Below are 15576 nucleotides of genomic sequence, written 5' to 3'. Positions count from 1 at the left end.
ATATGCCAAGGACCATCTGTCCGATGAAACAGAACATGATTCCAGTGTTATCACTCAGTGTATGTCCACTTATGGTACTGACCAACAAATTCCAGCCTTTATCACCAGTGAACAGCAGTCAGCATGGGTACATGAACCTGGGTCGTAATGCAGAAGCCCATACACAGCCACATTCACTGAACAGTCATTGAGGAGACAATGTTGTTAGCCCTATGGTTCGTCTCAGTTGTCAGTTGCTTAACAGTTGCTGCACATCTGTTCGCCCATACACATCTCCACAGCTAACGTTCACCCCTGTCGTCTATGGCCTGTGGTGCACCACAGTTGCCTCAGCACTAGTTTTGGGCAGCACCGTTCTGCTATGCACGTCATACTTTAACCACGACGGTACCTGAACAGTTTACAAACTGAGTCATTTCGGAAATGCTTCCACCCTTGGCCCAAAAGACAATGATCATGCCCTTTTGGATGCTAATAAATTACACCATTTTTTCATTGTATATCGTCCACTGCTACTGCTGCCACCTGCCATCTGTGAGTGATTATTACACATGGACGTCGAACGTAGGTTGTTCTCACATTTATGTGACTGGACAGTGTATGCTACAATAAGACCATGTAGTTATTAATTTTCTATTAGCCTTTGTTCCCAAGACTGCATTCTTTCTTTGGTTACTTTATGGTAAAAGAAAGGTGGTAGAAGAAACTTCATTAAAAGGAAAATTACAAGAGGCAGGTTGGCTAGTCATTACTTCCCTTGGGGATGTGAAATTCCGATTCACTCATGTAAAAGTGCAGAAAACAATCCCAGTTGGTGGAATTGTTAGTTCATACTTCAGGAATGGGAGAAGAACGGTTTGGTGCAGTTCAGAAAGGAGGGACAGACTACTCGGTCCTCATTCATTTTTGATGAGGAAACTAACACTTCAGAGAGTTAAGAAAGTTTTTCTACTTGTATGTATCGGCAGTCCTTCAAATTTTGCCTCTTGAAGATAATTAGTGGCAAACCATTGTGTCTTCTTTTAAATATGACATATGCCAAGTTTTCTATGGGACTAAATAGAAGAAAAAAATTGTTCTGTATTGAATTTAGTTTTGTTATCAAAAATATAGTGCTTTGCAAAATAAAATATTTATTTTGGCTTTCCAGAGCCACAGTTTTTTTCCTGATTCAACCATCTTTTGTGCATCATATCTATAGTACATTTTATGATCAGCTTGCACAGTAAAATTTATTTTCTAGAGAATCAATTTATTTTTCTATTATACATTCAAAAACAGAGCAGTTGTGTAAAGGCTTTCAGCTAGGAAAACAGTGATTACGGGTTTTTGTTCACATCAGGTGCACGTTTCAGATAGTGACATCGGCACATTACATGCTCTCCGACCTGTACATTCCTGCCGACATAGATCCGGCAGCTCCTGGTCTGAGTGAACACCTTGCTGATGAACGGACTTGCGACTCTGAAGATGAGGAGGAAGACAGAGATCAAGATGCAGAGAATGGTGAAGATAGAAGTGAAACTCATAACAGTGGCAGTCGCAGTGTAGCTGTGAAGTCTCTGTGCCTCACTACCGGCAGGAGAACAGGGAATGATGAGGGTGGTGGAGAGAGAGATGGAACATCGAAGTACAGTCCTCCCCCTCAGTCTTTGCCAGGAGGGCTAGAAGAGCGCTGCAAATTTGCTCTTGTACATGTTGCTGCAGGCCTTGAATGCTTACCATTTTTTAATTGTGCAAGACAGACAAAAGAGAAGTCTCAAGAGCAATCAGCTCAGGATGAACAGCTATCAGGAAAAGACTATCAGGTAATTATAAATATATGTACTCCAATGGTATGCCATTCATAGAATAACATACAACTGAATAATATTTAAGTATAGTTCCTTTCTTTACTTAATCACAGATACATTCTATAGCCCCATAGACCAATGAGATCACTCTCGGTATGGAACATGTCAAGACTGTGATTACAAATATTTATTTGTGTAACAGTTCATTTAATTGCGTAACAAAATTTCCCTGTAATGCAAACGGAGCTGTGAGTGGGTGATAATCCTCTCTTAAAATATTTACAGGCTCAGTTGCTGATATATTACTGAATAATCAGTACGGTAATACATGTATTATATAATTGTCACATGCAAACTGCACAGTGACTAAATGATTTTAATCCAGTCTACATATTTTATTATCTCTTGAGAATAATAAAATAATGTAAGATATTCATTCATTTGGTGAAATTTACAAAGTCACGAGTAAAATGTGAGAGTGATCCAAAAGAAATTGAAGTTGTTTGGTTTTTTTTTTTTTTTATAAGGAAACACATTAGGGAGAATATCTATTGTGAAGCGGTGCTAATTATTCCAAGCTGCCAAAAGAATTTTTAGCAGAAGTTTCTTGATCTGTCACTAAAAGTGATTTTAATCACTCCTCTCTGGGAACTGAAGAGTTATTGGGAAAAAGAAGAGTTCCTCTAGTGGATAATTCCCTGTCATTTTAGATTGCACATGAGCAAAAGAAATTGCTGTTTTAATCATTTGGTCACCAGTGTGGTAAAATAATTTTAATGGAAAATCTCCATAGTTCAGTCTCTTCGTAGTTTACAGTATACTATTCTCAGTTTTAAGGGTAGGCCCAGGAACTTGGTACTATCTCATTCCTGGAACTGTTGGCTGTATGTATCACTTGCATCTGAAACATGCAATCTGACTACAATGCCTGGCAAAAAGAAGGGAAGCACCCAGAAGGGGAGGAGGAAATTCAGTGAAACTTCACAGTTTGAGAGGGTCCAGTGCATTATTTCAGTGATTACAAAATCAAGTCAAAACTACAAATAACGTGGCAGTATGAACCACCTTCTTGGTATGAAGGTACTCTCCCAACCCACCATGGCCTGGATGCAAGTACTGATTTGTAATTTGGTTGGTAAAGGTGTCATAAAGCTGTTGCATCCTCACTTGAGGCAAGCTGGACAACAACAGCGTAATTGCTGATGTGCTGGATACTACCACTAGGACTGAATTGATGTCCGAACTATTGAGAACTGATTGGGGGATCGTGCTGGCTAAGGGAGTACTAACATCTCTCAGATAGTTCATAGAGACATGTTCCATTGTTAACAAGTATTATATTGTTGAAAAATGGCACCATGATACTGTCACGAGAAGTAACACCTGAGGACGCAGGTATCATTGTGCTGTCAGAGTTCCCTCAACCACTCCCAACCATGACCTGAAGACATACGCAGTGGCTTCCCACACCATGATGCCAGGAGTAACACTTCTGTGCACTCCAAAACATTGGAAGAATATGACCTATCCCCAGGTCACCATGCTCAGCACAGCCATTGGTGTTGTGTTAATGGCAGCCTAGGCATGGGACAGTAATTCCCTAGTCCAGCTGCTGCTGGCCTCTGACCAAAGATGTGGAATGACACAGAATGTTGCAGAGAGTCGATTACTCTTTCTCAAGTGGTAGGCATAGATGTGAAGGTGTCGTGAAGTGCTTACGGCACACTATAGTGAACCTCCCTTGTGGTGGTCAGAAGTTGTTGACTAGAACTTTAATGATGCATATGCCTGTCCTCACATTCCAACATTGGGCCTTAGTCACATCCAAATGCTCCAAAAACCTGGATGTTGCTGATTTAACCAACCAGCCAAATGGAGAGTCACAGACCCCTTTCAAAGTAAGTCAGATGCTGAAAACACTGTTTCATATGAGTACGCTGCATCTCCATGTTCTTCATGGTGTTCACTCAACATCTGACACTGTTCACATTCCTTATGTACCACACCAGGCCTGGTAACAACTCTTGTGTTGTTCCCCTATGTGTGTTCAGATTCAAATGTGTTGTTAACTTGAAGATCTAAAGTACTGCATCTATAATTTAATTTTCTTCTTGGATGATGTCGACACAGCTTGGGGGCTTCGTTACCACTGCAGTTGTGCTTGTGCTGAAATTTGAGAATCTGGAACCAATTTCTACCAGTGAATATGAAGTGCTTCTTCTTTCAACAGCTCCTGATTTTGTATACCAGTGGATATCAGACTAATGACTAACGACTCATGAGATTACACAAACCCCACACAGGTAGCAGAACATATAACAACACTGCAGCTGCCATTCCACCTTGAAAATGTGCAGTATCCAGTCATATAAACTCAACATGCAAAACAGATGGCAAAAACCCATAGACAGCTTAACTATGTAACTATCATACTGTTTCAACTATTGTGACCATTGTTCGTTGGCTAGGTAGACATAGGCCAGAATGACATGTTACACCATGTAATTCCTATGTTAGATGAATGATTTCACATCAGATGTATAACTTAAGTAAAAGCTCTTGGCCTTGCAGTTACTAAGTTGTCATTATGTCTTCCATCTTATGTATATTATTGCATCAAGTATTCTTTCCAAACTGGAATCTGAAAGGTATTAGTTTTTTTCTGTTGCTACTGTTAGATTACTTTATCCAGAAGCTAGTTGAGCATTGCTGCAAATAGCCATTCATTTGATCCATTCTCAGATTCATTAGATGCAGTAAAACCATAAATAACTGTGTCATAATCAATTTGCACATTGCTTCAGTTCATTCACACATGTTGACTAACTACAAATAGAGCTGATTAGCCAGTTACACTTTTAGCTTGACCTTAGAGTCTTCAGCTGAGTTGAAGTAAGAGATAAGCTTCACTGTCCATACTAAATCAAGCTAAACTCCCTTAAAAATATAGAAGCCCAACTGTATAATTTATCATTTTTTTTAAAAAGGTACAAAATTCCTTTGTACAAAGCGTATAACAATTATTGTTACCACCCAATTGAAAAGTGTATAAACCATCACCAGATTGTATCAGTTATAAATTAAATATTTGAAGCTTAGTATAAAATACACTATTGTGTGTGTGTGTGTGTGTGTGTGTGTGTGTGTGTGTGTGTGTGTGTGTGTGTGTGTGCGCACGCGTTCACAAGTTAAGACAACTGCTTGCATGAAGCAGGAACACAGGTTTTAGTCCTGGTCTGAACAAATTTTCACTTGTCCCTACTGAATTTATTTCAATGACCTATTGCAGCCAAGTTCTTCATTTCTCTTAAAATCTTTTGTATACAAACGACCACTGTATCACAGTAATGTCTGTTCTGTTTGGTATGGCTGACAGAACAGAGACCAAACATATATAGTGTGAGAAATGTTGGAGGATGTGAGAGAAATCGATATGTGGAAAGAGAGATTTTGAATATAATTTCTACATGTGTAGAGTATTTAAGATTCTGAGGCTTACTCCAAAGCTTTTTGAATAGGTCTCAGAATCTTTAGTACATTAGAGGAAACATTCCTGGACTGTAGAGATCTGGAAGATATACTGAGATAAGTCAGTTTAAAAACATGAATGATTATTGTACCAAAATATGAAAGAATAAAGTGATCATCTCGGGTATTGTAGGTGTCACTTCTTCAAATTCACTTGAATTGTGAATCCCTTGACTCTTGATACATAACTACAACCACTCTGAGCCTTTGACATCGTAAAATGTATCCCAAGACACATTTTTAGATTCATGAGTCAATCCTTGTGCTTCAGTTCACTTAACAATAGGCACGAGGCTGTGAGTATTCTACTTCAAATCTTCTTTTTGTCTCTCTTAATCTTCCATAAATATTTAAAGTTACTATTTGATGTAAGATAAAGTTCAAATTTAATATTACAACCTCCTTAATTTAAAAACCAAATCAGTTAATAATCTTAATATAAACATAAAAAATGCCATATAAATTGACACCAAATGATAATGTACTACGAAAATCTATGCTGTTATTTTGAAACTATTGACCAAATTGTGTCACTTAAATTTTACACCAATTTGGTTGAAACTTTGGGTCAAAACTAAATTTGTCCCAGATAGTTTGATTGCAGACATCACCTGACAAAAGAGGGATGGTAATGAATAACATAATATTTGCTTGAAAGTTTAGCTTTAATAAGTTACTACTACAATTCTACAAGGTTGTAAATTTGAAACATTTGTTTTAATGTAGGCTGTGTTTTGAAATATCATAACTGCCATTAGTGTCTGACATTTGGTTAATCCTGATGTTTGATTCAACAGAATGTACATAAACAGTTCTATGACAAATTAGACTGTTTAGATTCACCATGCCATAACTCCCATTTCACATTTATAATAATAGACTCTAATCCTGATTTTCTATTAGTTACTGCCCATGTTTTCTTTGCGAGACTCTATGAAACACTCTCCTAACTTTTGAACCAACATATCAGTTTTTTTCCTTTAAGTCAGCGCTAGTGATCTTGACTCTGTCATCAAGTACAGTGATTGTCTGTACCTCTGTCTGGCAGGATACTTTTCAAATGTAATGCCTTGACCATTTATATTCCTTTTAGTAGCATCCAGTCCAGTATTTTTCAACTCGGGCACTTGAAACTTTATCTTCAGACCTTAATTTTTTAAAATAAATTACCATTTTGAGCTTTTAACTTTGTTAGCATCTTCAATACCTCTTCCGTGTTGTGGGTGATTGCTGGTATATGCTTACAAATAATATTTAATTGACAACTAATCTTTATTTACTAAAACTGTCATGTTAAGTAGATAACTTTATTTAAAAAATCTTCTGTACACAAATGCAGTATAACTACTCCGTAACACACACAGAAAGATAATAATAAAAAAATTTGACTTCAGTGGAATTGAACAGTGTTGCTTGCATGGCTCATGCATCACGACAATGATGGGAAACTGGATTGCTGTACTCAGTGAACTGTGTTGCTGTTGGTACGTGTGCAGCTGAAATTGCTACTGCCCACTGCTGTGGAATAGTTTTGGACATGATGAAGCATTAGCAATCATTTGTTGCATGTCACTGATCTTCCAAGTTGCTGACTGTATAAATTTTTTGTTGTAATTGCTGTTGATTAATGTTGTTGTTATTAGTTGACAGATTATTTCTTCTCAAATCTCTTTATCTCCATAGATATAACTACTTATTTATGTTTTCAGTGAATAGATTATAAATCTACTCGCCAAGTGGCAGCAGGGGAACACACACGCAAAAGGATTTAACATTTACAAACTTTTGGAGCCAGTGGTTCCTTCTTCTGGCAGAAGAGTTGAAGGGGAAGGAAGAGGGATGAAGGAAAGTACTGGAGAGGTTTAGAGAAAGGGGTACAGTTCAGAAAAGTCACCCAGAACCCCGGTGCAGGGGAGATTTGTCGGACAGGATGAGAAGGAAAGAGTGATTGTTGGGGAATGCACCGAATGAGATTTGAAAACCTGAGAGATTAAATGTGGAAGACAGGGTAATGTGCAAGACAGACATTACTACTAAAATATTGTGCATGAGTTAATAAGAGTGGAAAGCTGAGGGCATTGTATGTAACAGAGGTAGGAGGGGGGGTCATCAAAAAATAGACAAGTCAGAAAATGAAAGATGAAATAAATGAAAATGGAGTAAAGAAAGGAGTAGTTACTGTGAATAAATTCTGAGACAGAAGAAATTAATGTAAATTAAGGCTAAGTGGGTGGCGAGAACCAAGGACATGTTGTAGTGCGAGTTCCCACCTGCGGAGTTCTGAGAAACTGGTGACTAGGGGAAGAATCTAGATGACACGTATGGTGAAACAGGCACTGAGGTCATGACTGTCATGTTGTACAGTATAGTCTGAAACAGGATACTTCATTTTGCTTGTATACAACCCCCCTCTCTCTCTCTCTCTCTCTCTCTCTCTCTCTCTGTGTGAGTGTGAGTGAGTGTGTGTGTGTGTATGTGTGATAATTAAGTTACAGTGATGAAGATCTTGTAGATCTTGTATAAGAGCCTTTGTACTGCTCAACACTTTTGCATACAATGAATAGTTTTCTTTTCTCATATGTAATTATGAAGGATGGGTTTTGAAATATAGTGTCTTATTATTACCAGCAGCTCTTAACTATTGAGGTTTAGAAGACAAATCTGTCGGGAAGACAGGTAATTGTTTCTTAATATTTATTATTTATGAGTTCATGATGTGGGTTTAGTTCACCGGAAACAGAATGAAACTATTGGGTTTAAAATTTCGTAAATTGTATGTACAACAGAAAGTATGTTGTAAGGGCAACATAATATATTGGTATAAATTTGCAAATGTCTATTTGTGTGTATGGCAGGCAGATCTGGAGACAGAAAGAGCAAATGGAGTAACTATTCTGTTACTAAGTTATTGTCACTTCTATGTGGTAGAGCCTTGGCCTGTTTAATAACTTGTTAAGGTCTGTTAACTGTATTTTTTACAGGCATCAAAAGTAGAGGAGAATGAAAAGCCAAAAATGGCGAAACCATTTGAGGCAATTCCTATGCCATACTCACCACTTAATAAAAAGGATCAGTGTGTGCATGACAGTTCAGCTGCTGCGCAGAACTCACAGAAAAAGAGAAAGGATTCATTCCACAACAAAATTCCTGGTATTCGAAGTTCATCAAAGCACATGGATGAAGGGCAACATCAGAAATGTGATGAAGAAGACCTGTCACCTAAGAGTTTGTTGTGCAGGTATGTCCTCCTGTTTCCAAACTTCATGTTCTTGTGCCTTGTGTTTCTTACTGGCACTCCATCATATTTGGTAACAGGTGCTACATTTCATTGCTTGATACAGTAATAGTAAATATATATTGTATCCTGAAAGTTACTAATTATTTTTGTGTTTAGCAACACATGGAAAATGTTCCATTTTTTTGTGATAAGTTTACATATAGAGAAACACCTTTATCTGCTGTGCAGCTTAAATGAAAAATTCTGCTTCTTATTTCTTTGGTGTAAGTTCTTGAACCTAGTAGCCAGAACCACACAATGACATACCACAGTCTCTCTTGCTACACCTTGGTAGGCTAAATTGTTCACACACAAGCCCCACATCGAATCAGCAATTAATAAATATTGCTACCATTTTATGAATGTTGTATTCCTGTTCTCCATCATCTAGACCAGCTTCTCTGCATCATCAGTCCACTGCTTTTCTTTACATTGTTTTGCTGTGATCTGTTAATGGTAACTCAGTTATGATTTCCATAACAGCCAACTACCGCCTAAGATCACAATGTTAATTTTATGGGCAATCATAATTTCTACCACCTTATTCTCTCTGCCTTTCTCTATTGATGTTTATTAATTGTATAAATGAAATACATTATGACACAGTCTTTATTGTGAAAGAGGGGAAAGGAGGATAGGGGAGGAGGAGGAGGAGGAGGAGGAGGGGGGGGGGGAGTGAGGGGAGAGAGAGAGAGAGAGAGAGAGAGAGAGAGAGAGAGAGAGAGAGAGAGAGAGAGTCTGTTGTCTAAATGTATAACAGATTAACTTTATAAAAAAAATATCCGTGAAGCTTTTTTAATGTTGAGCTTTATAAGATAGTCAATAATAATTTGATACATTGGATTGTCTTGTTTGGTATCCACAAAGTTAAGCTAAAGCTTTTGCAAGATACTCTTCTGAAATCAATAGAAGATGTAATTAATAGTTTATGTATTATTTTTGTGGCTATGGTAAATCTCTTCCTTGTATGCCTTGCCACATGGACAGTACAATTTACTTATTGCTGAAAATATTTTCCATTAATTGAGCCCAGAAATATTTCTGGGAACAATGAATTGTGGCGACATCCTAGAAAATATTGCTGGATGTTTTTGTGGGGTGATTCTTGTATCAATACATTTCTTGCCTAGAAATATTTACAAATTCGGGCCCCAGTAATGGTATGAAAATGGGTAAACTGAATTTATGGAAAAGAGTACAGTCCTCCTCCTTTTGCCATTTGCAATGTAAAAAGTAAAGAAAGAAGGGAATTGTGTTTTGTGGCTGCATTATTTTAAAGCAAGTTGAGTGCTTCTTAAAACCTTAATTGATTAACTGATCCTCGATAACTAAGGATATCACACTCAAGTCAGCACACCATTCTGAATGAAATAGGCCCATCATTCCATCTGGCCAATAGAAATATGAATGGCTTTACCAGTTACAACCAGACTAGCAATTATCCATAGGCTGCCAGCTACTGACTATACCTGCCAAAGTTTGACAGTGCACTTTAAAGTGTTAATTAATATTTCTGTTTATATGAGAAAATTGCAATGCATGGGTATGTAAGAAGTAAGTTTTAAACAACAATCAAACCTTATTACAGCAACAAATTGCCATAAAATCGGACCTTAAAGAGATTTGAAAATATGTCAGGCTGTGTAAAGAATTTATTGTGCAAAGAAACGAACATGTAAAATTTGACACTGACTGGATAATGTAATCCTTACTGGAACATCCTGTCACAGTTACATATATATGTAGTGTTGCATTTTGCTGCGCAAGTATGATACCTAGTTAGCAAAGAAATAAGATCTTGGCATTTGTAGTGTACATTTAATCAGCACACGATTCATGATTTTAATGGGAATATCTCAAGCCCTTTTTTAATTTTTATGTAATGTTCTTGCTAGCTACAAATGTTTACAAGAAACAATAATAATAATAATAATAATAATAATAATGCTTTTGTCTTTCTTTTATATTCACTGTTTTCAGGCTTAAAGCTGAGACGATGCCTACGTGGCAACAACCTGCGGCAACTGACAACACATTTTGGAGATCTCATTTAAGGATATTGCTCTATGAAAAGGCACGTCTTGTCTATGCAACGTTGGCAGAAAATGAATATTCTGCTGAGCGTTTTGGGAGTACATTGCGTTACACTGCAGCAGTTTTATGTTGCCAGAATCTTCTGGAGAGGCTTACAGGCTCATCTGCTTCACCGGGACTTGAGAGTTACCTCCTGGGTCGAGCTGGTGATGCGTGCTTCCGCATTGTACAGGACTGGGTCTGTGTAGAACGCCATCGGCAAGACTTCTCACAACGTATGGAAATGGATAAGATTGTTCTTGGTGGAGAAATGTACTTAGAAGGTAGCATATCATCACATAACTCATATTTTCTGTATCAGTTCTATTGATTAAATAATTCCACAACAGCCAGTAGAAATGTATTAGTAGCTATTGTGTATAGTAATTCACTTTACAAATAGGTTTATGGTTGCAAAAACGAGTTTCAAGTTTAATTCTTATATTAATACTCATACACTCCTGGAAATTGAAATAAGAACACCATGAATTCACTGTCCCAGGAAGGGGAAACTTTATTGACACATTTCTGGGGTCAGACACGTCACATGATCACACTGACAGAACCACAGGCGCATAGACACAGGCAACAGAGCATGCACAATGTCGCACTAGTACAGTGTATATCCACCTTTCGCAGCAATGCAGGCTGCTATTCTCCCATGGAGATGATCGTAGAGATGCTGGATGTAGTCCTGTGGAACGGCTTGCCATGGCCATTTCCATCTGGGGCCTCAGTTGGACCAGCGTTCGTGCTGGACGTGCAGATCGCGTGAGACGACGCTTCATCCAGTCCCAAACATGCTCAATGGGGGACAGATCCGGAGATCTTGCTGGCCAGGGTAGTTGACTTACACCTTCTAGAGCAAGTTGGGTGTCACGGGATACATGCTGACGTGCATTGTCCTGTTGGAACAGCAAGTTCCCTTGCCGGTCTAGGAATGGTAGAACGATGGGTTCGATGATGGTTTCGATGTACCGTGCACTATTCAGTGTCCCCTCGACGATCACCAGAGGTGTACGGCCAGTGTAGGAGATCACTCCCCACACCATGATGCCGGGTGTTGGCCCTGTGTGCCTCGGTCGTATGCAGTCCTGATTGTGGCGCTCACCTGCATGGCGCCAAACACGCATACGACCATCATTGGCACCAAGGCAGAAGCGACTCTCATCGCTGAAGACGACCTGTCTCCATTCGTCCCTCCATTCACGCCTGTTGCGACACCACTGGAGGCGGGCTGCACGATGTTGGGGCGTGAGCGGAAGACGGCCTAACGATGTGCGGGACCGTAGCCCAGCTTCATGGAGACGGTTGCGAATGGTCCTTGCCGATACCCCAGGAGCAACAGTGTCCCTAATTTGCTGGGAAGTGGCGGAGCGGTCCCCTACGGTCTTGGCGTGCATCGCTGCAGTCCGGTCCCAGGTCGACGGGCATGTGCACCTTCCGCCGACCACTGGTGACAACATCGATGTACTGTGGAGACCTCACGCCCCACGTGTTGAACAATTCGGCGGTACGTCCACCCGGCCTCCCGCATGCCCACTATACGCCCTCGCTCAAAGTCCGTCAACTGCACATACTGTTCACGTCCACGCTGTCGCGGCATGCTACCAGTGTTAAAGACTGCGATGGAGCTCCATATGCCATGGCAAACTGGCTGACACTGACGGCGGCGGTGCACAAATGCTGCGCAGCTAGCGCCATTCGACGGCCAACACTGCGGTTCCTGGTGTGTCCGCTGTGCCGTGCGTGTGATCATTGCTTGTACAGCCCTCTCGCAGTGTCCGGAGCAAGTATGGTGGGTCTGACACACCGGTGTCAATGTGTTCTTTTTTCCATTTCCAGGAGTGTATTTCACAAGTGTTATGAGAGTTGTGGTAGTAGCTGTTCACTACTGCAGTTCAAAGTTTTCAAGCAATGTTCCATTCCCAGTGATGAATGAAGTGGGATGGGGGAAAAGAGCTGAAATAATTCAGCAAGATTTTAATTTTAGTGTCCAAATCAATAGTCCATGGGCTTCAGCAAAGGTGTGTTTTGGCATAAGTGTGTAATATCTGAAGCAGTGGAAAATCCAGGATGAAATGTAACAATATTATGAAAAGAATAGTTTCTACTCACCATATAACAGAGATGCTGAGTCTTTAAGCTTTCTGCCAACAAGATCTTAGCCAAAAATATAACACACACGCACACACACACACACACACACACACACACACACACACACACAATGCTCCAACTCAGTGTCTGTGCTACATGTTGAATACTAACTATCCTTTTCATAATATCGTGTAATATTATAGCAGTATTTATCCTTCACATCATCAGGTGCTATTGAAGAACGAAATGAGTGCTATGATCTGGCTTCCTTGTTAGTAGCTATCTTTTTCTTAATTCTGACGTACTGTCATACTTGTGGTAGTCCAGAAACCTACAGCCACATATTCACAAGGTACTTGATCTCTCTCACTTTTGGGAAAAGTATTTTAACACTGGAGTGGGTGTGCCAATTTTTGTAATACAAGTGGATGCATGGCGCACTTTGTACACATTTAAGAAATACCTGTCTTCATGTTACCAAAGTAAACATGAATGAGTGAAACCACAGTTTAATCTTAGTTCAATTCAACAGCAATGAAATAAATGTACATTATATGAGGTAAATCTCTGTTTAATTAAAAATAATTAAATAAACTTCCATTATATCAGTTTGATGCCGCATACAAGTCTTACCCCACAGTAACGAGACACTCAAAGCAGTAAACAAAGCAGTTGCATCAGATCACAGTCAAACACTAATTATTTTGTATACAACTGCCTCATTGTGGGTTTGTGCTGCTAGATGGGAATCTGGGTCAATTTCTTGCACAGATTGTACATGTTTTCACCTACCACATAGTTTATTTTATATTACTGCTGCTCACTTGGACATATGAGAGCACGTCTTAGCACTGGGTGAAATGAAACAGTAATGAAGGAATAGATAAGGGCTTACAGTTGTAAAGCAGTAATGTTATGTGTATTACTTTAAAAGTGTGGAAAGGCATGCTTAAGTGTACTGATTACCACTTGCAAATCATGATTACCTTAGCTGTGGCTATGTTATTTTCTGTGTAAAGAGTGTACGTTGTTCTTTGCCTGCCGTCATTTCTCTCTTGAGTGAACATCTCAGAGGAAGACTGAGATGAGTGATTGTTGATTTCTGTTTGTGTCAAATCAGTGCAGTCATATTCAGTCACCATTTGTGTGATGATGAGTATTAATTTTGACATGCCAGAATCCATATTGGTGAAGCAACAGAAGACAAAACTAAGTACCAGTACTTCTGTTCATGGTTTAGATTATGTGGTATGCACTGACTTGATAATCTGTCTGTGTTGTGACTCGCTGATCATTCAAAGTGCCGCCGCGTAATTACGCGGTTCGTCTACATGCGGCGCTGACTGCCAGCCGTGCAGCAGCCACGCCACCTAAGCGGCCAGTCAGCCAGCGGCCGCTAGACTTGGACTCAGTGCTCATTTGAATGTTACCGTGTTCACATGTATTGCTTTGTCAACTTGCTCAATGACTTACATGTGTTGTATCATTTCGAAGTCATTGTGAAATATATGTGTTCAACTTGACGTTATAACAGTCTCTCTGTGCAATAACTGTGTAGAATCTTAGGGAAGGCATCTGTAGGAAGTACGCAAAATATTCTATAAAGTGTAGCATTTGCCCTAGTATACTCGTCTGCAACCATAAAAGAGTTTTCTCAGCAACTGTTAAATAAAGTTTCTCAAGCCACATATGCATATTTAAGTTCTTTTTGAAATCATAAAAATAAATAAGTAAAATCATTTTTTTTAATTTGGTTACTGACAATTTCTAATAGTCTTATATTGTTGACACTTGCAGCTAATGGTTAAACTGAATGCTGCTACCACCTGTGTGTCAGTGGACCAGACCCAAGTCATTCTCAACACTTTTAAATATCCTTTTCTACATTTCTCCAGATACACAAATATTTTCCCTTTTCACTAAACATCTAATCATTCACTTTGTGTTTAATTCCTATTGCTGCTGTAATGGGCAGTTTGGAAATGTTGGAAGGAAAGTAAGTCTGCACAGTGGACTTTGCCTTCTTCTCGGTACAGTGCAGATGGTAATTCCTGTGGTTGATAAAAATAAGTCACATATTTTAGACACACTAAAGTGAAATCAGAAATTCATAAATATGCCCCAGAATAAAAGGTTGCACTGAATCAGATTAACAGGCATGGCAGGCCATACAATCTCATTTTACACAAATATGTGAAAGTTAAAATTTTTTTTCCAAACTGTGGAGTGGATTGGAAGGATGTAATACATTGCTGAAACCTGTTATAAATTTGGGCCACAGAAAACTTACAATATTTATCTGAGTTCACAGATATTTTCACACTACATTCCTCCATAAAGCACAGGCCTAGAACAGGTTGTTCCAACTGTGCCCCATAGGCCACGAGCAGTGCTGGGACCCATAAACCCACTAGCAGGCTCTAGTAGTTAGTTGAAGCTGCCTACCAAGTAGCCTGTTACACACACACTGCGTGTGCACCATCCACATGTGGCCAATCCAGCCCATGTGGCCTTGACTGTTGTAGAACTTCCGCCTGGTTGCTCTTCCCTAGTTTCCACCATCAGCCCACCCCTGTCCAGCCCACCTGTGTCCATTCTCTCAGATCTCATCCTTCTTTCTTCACCGGGAATCCCCCTTCCTATTGTCTGTCTGTTGATTCTCGTTTGCAGTCTGGTTTGTTTGGCTGTGAGTTTCCCAATTTTTTCAGTTTCCTTTACATAAGCCATGATTGATTTCCTTTCCCACCTAATGTTGAGGTGAAATTTTATCTTCTTCCTTGCATAAAGAAGCTGCAATGTTACTAA

General features: G+C 39.4%; 1 protein-coding gene across 1 annotated transcript in view; it reads left to right on the top strand.

Annotated features, from left to right (window-relative positions):
* The window catches only part of LOC126352984 (erythroid differentiation-related factor 1), a 224218-nt gene that overhangs the window by 108177 nt on the left and 100465 nt on the right, over positions 1-15576 (top strand). The window contains exons 10-12 of the mRNA XM_050002728.1: positions 1356-1808; positions 8303-8559; positions 10579-10955. Of these exons, the coding sequence (XP_049858685.1) occupies positions 1356-1808; positions 8303-8559; positions 10579-10955 (1087 nt within the window). The remainder of the gene's footprint in view (positions 1-1355; positions 1809-8302; positions 8560-10578; positions 10956-15576) is intronic.

The sequence above is a fragment of the Schistocerca gregaria genome, chromosome 1 (assembly GCF_023897955.1).
Source record: "Schistocerca gregaria isolate iqSchGreg1 chromosome 1, iqSchGreg1.2, whole genome shotgun sequence".
Lineage (NCBI taxonomy): Eukaryota > Metazoa > Arthropoda > Insecta > Orthoptera > Acrididae > Schistocerca > Schistocerca gregaria.
The sequence above is the reverse complement of the archived record's forward strand: the minus strand, read 5'-3'. Positions and strand labels throughout refer to the sequence as shown.